A 12,672-nucleotide genomic window follows, 5' to 3' on the forward strand; every position below is an offset into this window, starting at 1 on the left:
ACTTAACATGGTTAGAATTAAATGATTCATTTTAAAATGAATGGCGACACTATTCACGACAGAAGCTCGGAAATCCGACAAGAGAAGAAGAAATTTTTGATGGACGACACTGTAAAAATAAAAAATAAAATAAAAAAACCGTGACGACATAATCAAGAAGCCGACTTTTCGAAAAGAATAACGCTGGAGCACGAAACGACCAACAGGGGGGAGCACCGGAGCGACAGAGCGCTTTAAAAAAGACGAAGAAGAAGAAGCGACCTTCGACCCAAAGTCCCGAATTGATCGTGGGCCTCGAACGAGGAGCGAACTCGACCGTGTTTTGCTTTGCTGCGGATCGCCGCCGCTTTTGTCGCTCGGTCTTCTCCATTTTGGGATTTCCCGTCTTGTTGAATCAAGCGCGAAGTGGTGCGCGACTGCAAGATCGAAGCTACTCCCGCGAGCTGCTAGCTGCGAACAAAGAGCGACGGAGATTAGCAGCGGATGCTAAGTGGCGCACACGAGCCGTGAGCGAGGGCCGCAAAAGTCATCGTTGTTATTATTATTATTATTATTGTTATCATCGCCGCCATCATCATGTGCAAAGTGAAGATGCTGAGAGCTCTGGTCAACCAGCGGCTGAATGCGGCCGTGGAGGAAATCTTCGTGGTGCTGGAGAGAACCATCACCGAGTACGAGGACGAACTTTCTCGAACGAAGGACGAGAACCAGCGACAGCGGCAACTGCTCGACGCGCTCATCGACGCGAGCACAGCAGGTTGGTTGGTCGCCCGGCTTGCTCCGAACTTCTGCTTTTTTTTTTTTCTAGGCGCTTCTGTCAGATTCGCATCTCGATCCGAGCCACTTGGGCCCGTGTTTACATTTTTAAAGGGGCCTCGTGGCTCATTTTTAACTTCTTAATCCGTCATTTGCTTCCTTTCTGGACCTTCTTAGAATTTTCTGTTCGACTCTTTTTCGAATGAATGACCAATTTTGAATTTTGTCCCAATTCACTGTGATGGAAAATTGCTTGAAGCTTTTTTTTTTTTTTTTTGGTGGTCATCGGCACTTAGGTTGGTTTGAAGACTGAAATAAATGCTAAATGCATCCGTGGCAAAGTGCGAGCAAGCGTTGACCTCGTTTGCTTTCCGGCAGGCACAAAGATGCCTTCTGATTGTTCGACCGGGAATGGCCTCGGCTCAGGGCCGGGCCGGGCCGGTCCGAGACGGGCCTTTGTTCCCCGTTTGGCACCAGCGCAACTTGCTGTGCGTTCTTCTTTTGTCGGATTTGCCACTCCTTTCTCGGTTAAACAGCGGGATCCAAAGTGGGACCGGAAATTTGACAAAATGTGAACGATTCCGGGAGTACCGGAACGTTCGCCCCGGTACCAGTCGATTGTCGATGACACCTGACGTGTGTCTTAATTCTCATTTAACGAGGGCTGGGTTTATATCCTTATACTGCACGATTATGTTCCGAGATGCTCAATTGGGTCGAAGTCTGGGCTCCGGCCGGGCCGTTCGAGAAGAGTCACCCGAGTCGTCGTTCTGACGCCGCTGCCCGCCTTTCCGTCGGTCTTCTCCCGTTTGCGCACCAAACCGCGACTGACTTTTCTCCTTTTGTCTCGTCGTGCGCAGCGGACATCAGTCGAGGCGACGCCACCGAGGAGGAGCCGCAGGAGGAGGCGGAGGAGGGCAGCTCCGGCGGGGAGGACGCCGACGAGCCCGATCCGAGCTACGACGAAGACGAGCACGGGTGGAGTCCGCTGCGGCCGGCGGTGAAGGAGGAGGAGGAGGACGATGGGCAGGACGAGGACGAGGACGAAGAAGAGGAGCCCGGCCCCGCGAGCGCCAAGCCTCCCGCGGTCCACGTGGCGGCGGCGGCGGCGGCGGCGCCGGTGAAGAGCCAAGCTACGCAGTCTCAGTTTCTGCAGCCGAAGGAGGAGACCGGCCCTTCGGCGGCCAAGTCCGACAACCACAACCAAAACGAGAACCTGGTGCCCATAGGCCACCGTCACGTGGGATACACGGCCGACCACGTGCGATACGACGCCAAACACTTCAAATGTTCCCTGTGCGACTCGGCCTTTTTCAAGATGTCCGATCTGCAGCGACACATGATGATCCACTCGGGGGAAAAACCCTTCAGTTGCACCGTCTGCCCCAAGCGCTTCATCCGCAAGGCGCATCTGGTTTACCACATGAGGACGCACACGGGCGAAAAACCCTTCACGTGCTCCTTCTGCGGCAAACACTTCTCCCTGAAAGGCAATTTGATGCGACACACCAGGAAGCACACGGGCGAAAAACCCTTCAAGTGCACCGAGTGCGACGCCGGCTTCACCGTGCGGCCCGCTTTGATCCAACACATGCGAACGCACACGGGCGAAAAACCTTTCAAGTGCACCTTCTGCGGCGAAGGCTTCGCCCAGAGGGGGCATCTGATCGGCCACACCAGAATCCACACCGGGGAGAAGCCCTTCTCGTGCAACGTCTGCGGCAAGAAGTTCTCCATCAGGGGGACGCTCAACGTGCACGCGCGAACCCACACGGGCGAAAAGCCCTTCAGCTGCGACGCGTGCGAAGGCAAATTCTCTCACAAGCATCAGCTGAGCAAACACGCGTGCGCCGGCGAGGGCAGCAGCGCTCAAATGGATTTCCAGGAGTAGGTCGCCGAGCTCGGCCCGGGACGCCGCCGTTTTTCACAGTCCCCCCCCGCCCCCCCCACCCCCCCACCCCTTTGTGCGTACGAGCCGACGTAGTTGTAATCCACGCGTATGCAACACTTTGTAACCCGCACCCAAGTAGACCTGATCTTCAATAAACAATGGAAACCCTTTGGAGGTGCTGTCGTTCATTGGGGTGGGGGGCACCAAACAGCGTTGCTCTGAGGTTCTGCGAAAATTTGGCTCGGGTTCCGACTTGTTTTTGTGGGGAATTGCGTTCGGAGACCACTAAAAAGTTCCAAAATAGCTCGTCGCAATTTCCGCCGCGACCTTTCGTCGTCGTTCAGACGCTCTTGACGTCCACCGGCGTGCGTCCGGCGCCATTTTGTCGGATATCTTTTTGCGCGGCTTTTATTCCCGGAATGAGAGCACTTTTCTTTGCCAGCTATGTCAAAAACATGCAAGCAATTAGTTTTTGTTTTTTTTTTTTTTTTTGGTATTTGGTGCAGACCCCCGTTTGCATGAAAATACTGTTGACACGTAAAAGCAGGACCGACTGGTACTGGATCGTGAAAATGCTAATGCAGTACGATATATATTTAATTATTATTCAAGGCAAAAAAAAAAAAAAGTTTGCTAGTGTTCAAGTCAAAAGCAACAGCAGAAGAAGAAAAAAGACCACTTGGAGGAAGAAATTGAACCGTTGGAACCGCTGTGGTCTCGTTTGTTTTACCTGCGGGAAGGTAGCTAGCTCGTTGTTCCTTCGTGTTAGCCAAAACGCCGGCTCGTTGCTCGAACGCTCTGAAGGATTGATTTACCCTTCATAAATTCATAAAGAGACCCGGGTTGTTGTGAAAAATGGATTGCACGGGTGCAAAGGACGAGAACTTTGTGGGTTCCAAATGACGGCTAGGTGTGTATACAGCTACTAAAAATAAAAAATAATAGTTTGGGATTGACCACGTAATCCGTCTCTCGTAACGTAACAAAAGATCCGCGTAGGTACGACAGGGGTGCTAAATGTGTCGGACGGCTCCCGCGTCGGGCTCGCGGACGGCACCGGCTATAAACAACACCGCCGGCAATGGCGCACCGTAAAGAAGCCCGGCTCGGCGTCGCGATGAGGCACCTCGGCGCCGAAAATGAGCCACCCCGGCCGAGGCACCGCGTCCGCCGATGGCTGCCGCGTCGGGCTCGTGAACGGCGGCTATCGACAACGCTGCCGGCGAGGGCGCATCAAACGCCGTAAAGCGTTTATTTGTGAAAGTTTTTTTATTTTTCTGATGAGCTTAAATCACTTGAACAAAGTTTTGTTTCCGGTTGTTGTTGTTCACCGTTGACTCTCTGCTTGACCTTTATAGGCCGAGGGTTTTTCGCGAAAAAGCCATGTCAATATTTTCTCAAACTTCTTCAGTGGATAAGCAAGAAAAGAAATTTTGATGAATTTCATACTCCAGAACTCTGCACATTGAATTTGAGTTTCAAATGCGAGGAAACAAGTTGAAATGTTCCGTCTGATAAAGGACGTCGCAGAGACAACAACTGAACGATGCCTTTAGTGTGTAGTTGCCCATTGTGAGTACTTATTTCCCCCCAACATTATGACAAAAAATGCTTAGTTTTTTTGTTATGTTATGATGACAGCGTATTTTGGGAAAAGTTAACACGTCACCCAAATCGGGCCCTCGGTAATATGCAAGCTTTCTTGCTAGTCTCGGTGTTCTATGCCTTTCCTTTGCACTTCACCTTTTTTGGCTCACCAAGTCGAATTATAAATCCTTCATGTTGCCAGAATTGAAAAAATGTCGAAGTCACACGACCAGTTTGAATTGTACATGCCAAAGTTTATTGAGAACCCCCCCCCCCCGCCATGTCCTCCACGCGTTTTGGGAGTACCAAGATGGCGGCCAACCGGCTTCAACCAAGCGTTTTTTTTTTTTTTGAGCTCAGTGATTCTGATGAGGCGATGCGGCTTGGTGACGTCATTTGAAGTGGACTTGAAGTCAATCGGAAAATGAATCCATTGTCCGCTGCAACGGCTGGCAGTCTTCCGAGTCTTCCTTCTTGCACTATAAATTATTACTCAATTTCTGTCAGTCCAGATTATGGTCGCGATGGTTTCATTTGTCATTCCTTGTCATTTTATTGATCGTCGACGTATTTCGCAGGCGCCCATCTCTGACGTCACTACAGTGTCGACCTATCGGGTCACGCGAAAGAAAAAATGCGGAAGTTGGTGCGCGGGCTTTTGCGGATTGGCGGACGAACGTGAGCGAAAACTTTGTCTTTTTCCTTTCTTTGTGGGGGTGGGGGGGGGCATCCGTCAGCTCATTAGTTCTTGTTCTGTCCACCCACAATGTCGGAGTTTTTCCCGGTCTGCGTCTCCGTGCACTTTGAAGCGTCTCCGCCCGCCATTTGCACGTTAGCTTGTTCGGAAGTTAGCATCGTGCTAACTCACTGCAAGTTTTTTGCGACTGTCTGACGACAACAACAAGATTCGCGCTTGATAGAAGTGGATGGGGAAGAAGTTTTTGGAACAAAAAAAAGAGCTCGCCAGGGAGCGGACGCGCAGATGGACTCTGGCTCTCGAGGTGGGCTCACATTTATTCACTGCATATTTTGTCTTTTAGGGCTGTCCAAAAAAAAAAAAAAAAAAACCAACCCAAAAAACATTTCATGGCTGACAGACGACAGAAGCGTGATTGGGGAATTTTTGTGGGGGTTCTCAAAGGCAGAAGACCTCGAGTCCCGGGCCGGAGCAGGTCTGAGGGAGCCCATCTGGACATCCTGACCTAACCCAAAATCTGCGATCGATCGGTCGGGAACCAATTTCTCTTCCGGTGTCACATTGAAGTATTTGCTGGTATCGATTCCATTTTAGAATGCATGAAATTGAACTTGTCCAGCGCAGAGATGCAGTTGCTAAGTAGAAATCTAAATTGATACTTTGATATCATGAGCGAATCGTGACCCCCGGCCTTTGTGTCGCCTAGTGTCGTGTCGTGTTTCTTTTCACAATAAAAGCTCATTTCCCCTGCATTTTGCTCAGAAACTGTTGTTTTTGGTGACGCCAACATAAGTTTTACTACGGAGTACTGAAGAATGGGGGGAAAAAATCACCAAACAAAGTTTTTTTTTTTTGGGGGGGGGGGTGTTGACAGAAAGAAGACAGTCTGCTCTTTCTTTCAGGAGGTTCGGTGCTCGCGTTGCCCCGGAACACAACATTCTGCGGGTGTTGAAAGATGAGGCATGGAAGTTTCCAGTTTAGCTGACACGATCGTATTTGACGACGTGCGTTGTCTCTTTGTTGTTTGCCGCAGACGTCCGGCAGCTCCAGACGGAGCTCCCCCGCGTCAAAGAGGAGCAGGACGATGTGGACATAAGTCGGCAAGATGCCGAGAAGGAGGCCCGAACCGGCGGGTTCCCGGTCATCCGAGTCATCGTGAAGGCTGAAGACGAAGAAGATGAAGGAACAGAAACCGACGCCCGAGGCCAGGCGGCGAGTCAGGCCGACGGCGCCTCGGAATGTTCGCAGTGCGACCAGACCCGCGGCGAAACCTCCGACTCCGTAGCGCGCACGAGGAGTCACGCGGAAGAGGAAATCTTCATCTGCCCGTTTTGCGGCAAAAGCTTCAACCGGCAGGAACACTTGATCGGCCACACCGTGATCCACACGGGAGAGAAACCCTTCGTCTGCTCCATCTGCGGCGGGAGCTTCTCACTCAAAGGGACGCTGATGATCCACATGAGGACGCACAGCGGCGAGAGACCTTTTCCCTGCTCCGTTTGCGGCGAAAGATTCTCCCAGAAAGTCAACTTGACAACCCACATGAGGACGCACACTGGGGAGAAACCTTTCTCCTGCTCGGTATGTGGCGAGAAATTCTCCCAGAAAGGAAACTTGATGAAGCACATGAGGACGCACACCGGGGAGAAACCCTTTCCCTGCTCGGTTTGCGGTGAAAAGTTCTCCCAGAAAGGAAATCTGGTGATCCACATGAGGACGCACACGGGGGAGAAACCTTTCCCCTGCTCTGTGTGCGGCAAAAAGTTTGCTCTGAAAGGCAGCTTGCGCAAACACACCAGAACGCACACCGGCGAGAAACCTTTCGCGTGTTCCGTCTGCGGCGAGAGTTTTGCGCAGAAAGGCAATCTGAACATTCACGCCAGGAAACACACGGGAGAAAAAGCCTTCAGCTGCAGCGCGTGTGAGGGAAGGTTTGCGAGTAGAAGTCAGCTCAGCAAACACACGTGCGCCGAGTGACGCCAGGACACGTCGCTCGCAAAGACGACCACCACCTTTGACCTTCCTGGTCTCGAATGGACGCCCGAAGTCGAGCCGCTCGCTCATTTTCTGCAAAACTGGGGTCGTATCACGAACGGAAGAGCGCGGCGTCCCGCCACTCGGACAGGGAAAACGGCAGAGATACGGCGCCCGAACGCATTTGCTGTGCCCGGGAAGGCGTCGTCGGGACGATTCGATGTGACGCCGCGTGTCGCGCGTCCGATTCCACCGAAAAGCCCGAAAGATCTGGATTTGCCAAAAGAGGCCACTAAAAAAGGCGGCAAAGGGCAAACTTGGTCCAAAGCGGCTCAAAATGTTTGCCAACAGCCAAAAATGGAAGACGGAGGACGACTGAACCGGATTGGTCCTTATTTTCCCGCAAGCGATTTTCCTCCGGTAGCCGGAGCCGCTCGTGCGCTAATATTTGGACGATTGTGCAAATGATCCAGAGGCATCCAGAAATGTCATTAAAATCCACTTTTTCCGAGTATTCCGAATGCTGTTTCTTGCCAGGTGTGCGGAAAACAATCCGTTGTCGTCGGGGGCGGGCGAAGAAGAGGCCCGGTGTGCTCGCTTCAAGTCTTCATTTGTCACTCGCGCTTCACGTTTGCTGCAGAACCGAGGAGCAAACGCCAATAACGACGCCTTCTATTTATCAGCGCCGTCCTTCACGTCAGCTGCCAACCGCCGGAACGGGCTCGCGGGAATGACGCCCACGCCGGACCTCCGAACAGCGACGCGTCCAAACGGAGCGCACGACCGAATTCAGATTTGATTGCACGATGCAGAAACGCGTCAGAAGCAAATGCACCGGCGATGGCGGAGTGCGACGCAGCGAGAAAACCCGTAAGGTACGTTTCTGGCGTTTTTTTTCTCCTGCTGGCTCTCGATTACATTTTTAACGCCTCCAAAGTGATTTTTGTCCTTGTTTTTCTTGCTTTTGGAACCAGTTTCGAGGTGGTCAGCCGGCGGTCCCTCCTTCCTGGGTCGGAGCGACGAGGTGCAGCCGGATCGCAAGCCGACTCCCTTGGCCGCCGTCTGTCGGCTGAGACCTCCCACTTCCGTTTGGTTTTGATAGCAACTGAGAAGGTTTGGCGAATGAGGAGGAAAGTTGAGTGACCCGTCGAGCGGCCCAGTCTGCCAGTCTGCCTGCCTGCTGGTCGCCATTCCCGGCCCTCTGCCGCCATCTTGCGACTGTTTGCCAGTACTGCAAGTCGCCTGTCCACCTGCAGACGTTTTGAAGCCGTTTGTCGACGTCGCGTTCAGCGGAAGTAGGAAAAAAAAAGTCTTTTCTTCTTCTTTTCTTTTCTTTTTTTTTTTTTTGCTATTTGGGGATTCCTTTAAACAGCAAAAGTAGCGAAGGCTGCCATTTTCATGTTTTTTTTTTTTTTAACCCTTTTATAGTTTTGCCTTATTTGAGTTGATTGTATTGTTTGACTTTTGTATTTGGTGTGACTTCCGATCACATGACAATACTTTCTTTTACTTTCTTCAGTTTCATTTTGTTACAATGAATTTGACATGATTTAATTTTGTTTTACTTGATGGCTGGTACCAGTTTTATGATTTTTTTTAATTTTTTTTTACTTTGCTTAACTTTAATTTCATGTGTTCTGTTTCTTTTCTTGATTGAACTTTTTTTTTGTTTTTCCTCCTCATTGTATTGAACTTCATATTTGATTAAATTTCATTTTGGATTTCATTGTACACTATTTGACTCAAATTATGATCCGTCCGTCCGTTTTCGGGGCAGCTTATCCTCACGAGCTTCACGGGCCTCGTTAGTTGTATCTATTTAATGATTTTATATACATATATTCATATATTTTGATGTACGTTATAATATGACCGTGTGTCATATTTCGTGTATTTTTTTTTATTATTTATGCTGTATTCTATTTTATTTTGGCTCGATTTATTGTTATTTTATTGATTTATTTGACAATACTTTATTTGGTTTTACTTTTTCTGTTTTTATTTCGCTATCTTTATATTATTCGACATTGTATTTTATTTTACATCTTTTATTGTAGCCGAACCTTGATTTGATTGTTTTTACCTCATTTGACTTACTTTGATGTGTGCATCTTATTTTTCCCAATTTCACTTTTGTTGTATTGAGCTTTAATGAATTGTATTTTTCTTTATTGTAGATGAGTTAACTTGATTTATATTTGCTCCACTCAATGACATTTTATTTTTTGTTTCTCTTTTTCAATTTGATTTGATTTTTGACCTTTTTATTTTTTACTTGATTGATTTTCAACTTTGATGTGTCCTTGATTTGCTGTCTCCTTTTCTTTCCTTCAGTTCGCACAAGCATTTCCTGTGATTATTTTGCTTGCTTTGCTCCTCTTCCTCCTTGATTCAATTCTTTCTTTCTTTCTTTCTTTCTTTCTTTCTTTCTTTTTTTTTTTTTTTTTTTTTTTTTTTTTTTTTTTTTTTTTTTTTTTTTTTTTTTTTTTTTTGCTATTTGGGGATTCCTTTAAACAGCAAAAGTAGCGAAGGCTGCCATTTTCATGTTTTTTTTTTTTTTTGGGGGGGGGGGTGGGGGCGCACACCGCATCGAAATCGAACCTTTTCCACGTCAGCCTCTCTCGTGCATCGTCATCCATCGCCCTTGTCTTTGGGCTTCCCGTCGTTCTCCGGCCTCATCATCCTTCTACCAATATCTCTCTCTCTCTCTCTCTCTCTCCCTGCCTTCCTCTGGACGTGTCGGAACCATCCAAGTCGGCTCTCTCTGACGTTGTCTCCAAAACTTGTCACCTGGCTTGTCCTCCCTCCCCTCTCACGAGCTCATTTCTCGTCACCTGTCAAGCGAACGTCTTCCGTCGGCTCTGCTTGCCGTCATCTTTTCTCTCATCCGTCCGTCGCCAGTGTTTTAGAAACTTTGCCCATCTTTCACCTTCTGCCGCCGTTTCCTCCCTTCCTGACCAGCCCGAGTACTTGTTGAAGTGGTCGTCCACCCTCGCTAGCTCTTCTCGCCGGAAGCCCCACCCCTCTCGTCCCCACGCACAGAATTCCTCTCGGACGAATTTTCCATTCCTCTCCTTTCCAGTCCAGTGCGCGGCTCCACCTTTGCAACTGTCCCTTCCTCCGCTTGCAAGCAAGCGTCCCGGTCCGGTCAAAGCTCATCTGTCTGTCGCTGCCAATAGGAAGGGGCCCGGTCGGTGCTGATCCCTGACGCACACCTCCGGCACACCTGAGCACGGTTTCGCTGCCGTCATACGTGTCCCGCACCGTTCTGACACCTTTCTTCACCGCGGTTCCTCTCTTGGGCTTTTTCTCTCGATCCGCGTTGTAGCCCCTTCTGACCTTCTCTCGACTTCTTCGAGGCAAATCATCTTTCTGGCCGTGAAGGTTTAGCTTTGAACACGAGCCAATTTTGTAGTCTTGACTTTACCCCAACCTCATCGACCTGATCGGCAATTGGACGATAACTAGCATTTGACGCTGTTCGACGGATCGGCTTTGATGTCGTAAATTGCCGGTCCGATCACCGACGTCATTGATCGGCGCCCCGAAAGACTTTTTACTCCGTGTCGCCATCGTGCACAATGTACTTGAGTCCAAAGGCGAGTTGAAGCTCTTTTGGAGTCTTGCATTTAGTCCAGTTGAGCACCAGAGATGTCAACATACGTGAAAACTCACTTTTAGTACTGCCTGTACCCCAAATCAAACTAAAAAATGGGCCGGTCCGGTTTGGTCTGTCGACGGTCGCTCGAGGCTTTGGATGTGTTTTGACGCTCGCCTTCTTGGATCCCGCAGATGTCCGTCGAGAAGATCTCGGGCGGTGGCGCTCCGGCGCGGTCGAAGAGACTCGCGTCAAACAGGAAGTGGAGGAGGTGGACCTCAGTCGAGAGGCAGGAGAGCTTCTCCGAGGTCCGCAGGAGGAGGAGGAGGAGGAGGACTCTGACGTCGGCCACTTCCCGCTGATTCGAGTCGTCGTGAAGGGCGAAGACGACGACGACGAGGAAGCTCGGCCGTCTCAGCTTCGTCGCCGTCGGAGCGAGTCGGGAGCGGACAGCGACAACCGCACAGAGGACGACGAAGGCCCCAAAGGGGCTCGCGGCGGCGGCGGCGGCGGCAAGCGCTTCAAATGTTCCGAGTGCGCAAAAGGTTTCGGCACCAAGAGAAATCTAAAAACGCACATGAGGACCCACACGGGAGAAAAACCCTTCATCTGCTCCATCTGCGGTGGCGGCTTCTCCCTGAAGTGCACTCTCGTGATCCACATGAGAACGCACACGGGCGAGAAACCCTTTCCGTGCGCCGTTTGCGGCGAGCGGTTCTCTCAGAAGGTCAACTTGACGAAACACGTGAGGAAGCACACCGGAGAGAAACCCTTTCCCTGCTCCACGTGCGGCGAGCGATTCTCCCAGAAGGGCAACTTGATGATCCACATGAGGTGGCACACGGGGGAGAAACCCTTCCGCTGTCCGGTTTGCGGCGAGCGCTTCTCCCAAAAGGGGAATCTGATGATCCACACGAGGACGCACACGGGGGAAAAGCCCTTTCCCTGCTCCGTGTGCGGTCAGACCTTCTCGCGCAAAGACATCTTGGCCAAGCACACCAGGACGCACACGGGCGAGAAACCTTTCGCTTGCTCGGTCTGCGGCGAAAAGTTCACGCAAAGCGGCAACTTGAAGACGCACAGCAGGACGCACACGGGAGAGAAACCGTACAGCTGTCGCCTGTGCCACCTCAACTTTGCGTACAAGTATCAACTCAAGAAACACGAGTGCGCTCCGGGTGCGGGCGCCGGCGGACACTGAGGACACTGAGCTTCCTTCGCTCGTCGTCGTCCCGCCCGGAGGAAATCGCGTGGCCTTTTGTAGTCGCAGCACGTGAACGTCAGGACGGTGATCCCGCGTGGACGTCCTCTGGAATACTTGCAACTTTTCTGATTCCGTAACGTGGTGGTATTTTAGTCGGGAACGGATCTCGTTTCCGTGCTCGCGTCCGATTTGCCCTTGTGACTGTTTTTGCGGCTGCTCGGGCAGACGTGCCGCGTTCACATAATCTGATTTCCAGCTGCCGCGTGTCTCCAAACGCGTTTACCGCACCATGCGCGTCGCGCTCTCATCATTGATGGACAAATATTTTCACATCAGAACATTACCAAAGGCTCCCGCTCTGCTGCTGTCCGTGCTTTTCTAATCTTCTCCTCCTCCTCTTATTTGTACTGTTGATGTGAAATAAAAAAGTAATTCAAGTTGTCAATTTGTCTTGTGGCAAAAAGTTTCGTGCTTCAAGGAAGTTTTTCCAAATCAAATTTTCAAAATGTCATCTTTACCATCACCAATCCAGTATAGTGATGCTCCTGGTGAGCTCTGTTGCATTGATCCAAATCAAAGTTTGATTAGATTTAGATTCCACCCAAATAGTGTAGGGCTGGTTACATGTATCAAATACAAGCGAGATGTATCAAAAAAGTTCAAAATGATTGAATTAAAAAAGGTGTTCCAAAAGAACACAACAAAATGGTGAAAATATCAAGATTCAGAAAGTACAAAAAGAAAGAATATTGTTTTTTTTTCAAAGGAAAAATACAAAAGTATTACAAAAATACTCAAATGTTTGGGAAAAAATACAAAACAATTACATAATTGTATTAGAAATGTACAAAAACAGATTAAATTAGAAGGATTTGGAATAAATGTTTTTGAGAAAAAGGACTTTTAAAACTAGAGGGAAAATCCAAAATATAGAGGAAATAGTTAATCAAGAATTAAAAAATACA

General features: G+C 49.7%; 1 protein-coding gene across 1 annotated transcript; it reads left to right on the plus strand.

The window, feature by feature from the left end:
• The first annotated feature begins 170 nt into the window (after nt 1-170).
• LOC133497478 (zinc finger protein 337-like) lies at nt 171-12,099 on the plus strand. The gene is made up of 9 exons (XM_061813372.1): nt 171-757; nt 1,617-2,643; nt 4,006-4,012; nt 4,813-4,912; nt 5,965-6,904; nt 7,443-7,493; nt 7,589-7,780; nt 7,887-7,969; nt 10,656-12,099. The coding sequence occupies exons 1-9, from the start codon at nt 577-579 to the stop codon at nt 11,702-11,704; spliced, it is 3,630 nt and encodes a 1,209-aa protein (XP_061669356.1). The 5' UTR covers nt 171-576; the 3' UTR covers nt 11,705-12,099.
• Nucleotides 12,100-12,672: the final 573 nt, after the last annotated feature.

The sequence above is a fragment of the Syngnathoides biaculeatus genome, chromosome 3 (genome assembly GCF_019802595.1).
Source record: "Syngnathoides biaculeatus isolate LvHL_M chromosome 3, ASM1980259v1, whole genome shotgun sequence".
NCBI classification, from domain to species: Eukaryota; Metazoa; Chordata; class Actinopteri; order Syngnathiformes; family Syngnathidae; genus Syngnathoides; species Syngnathoides biaculeatus.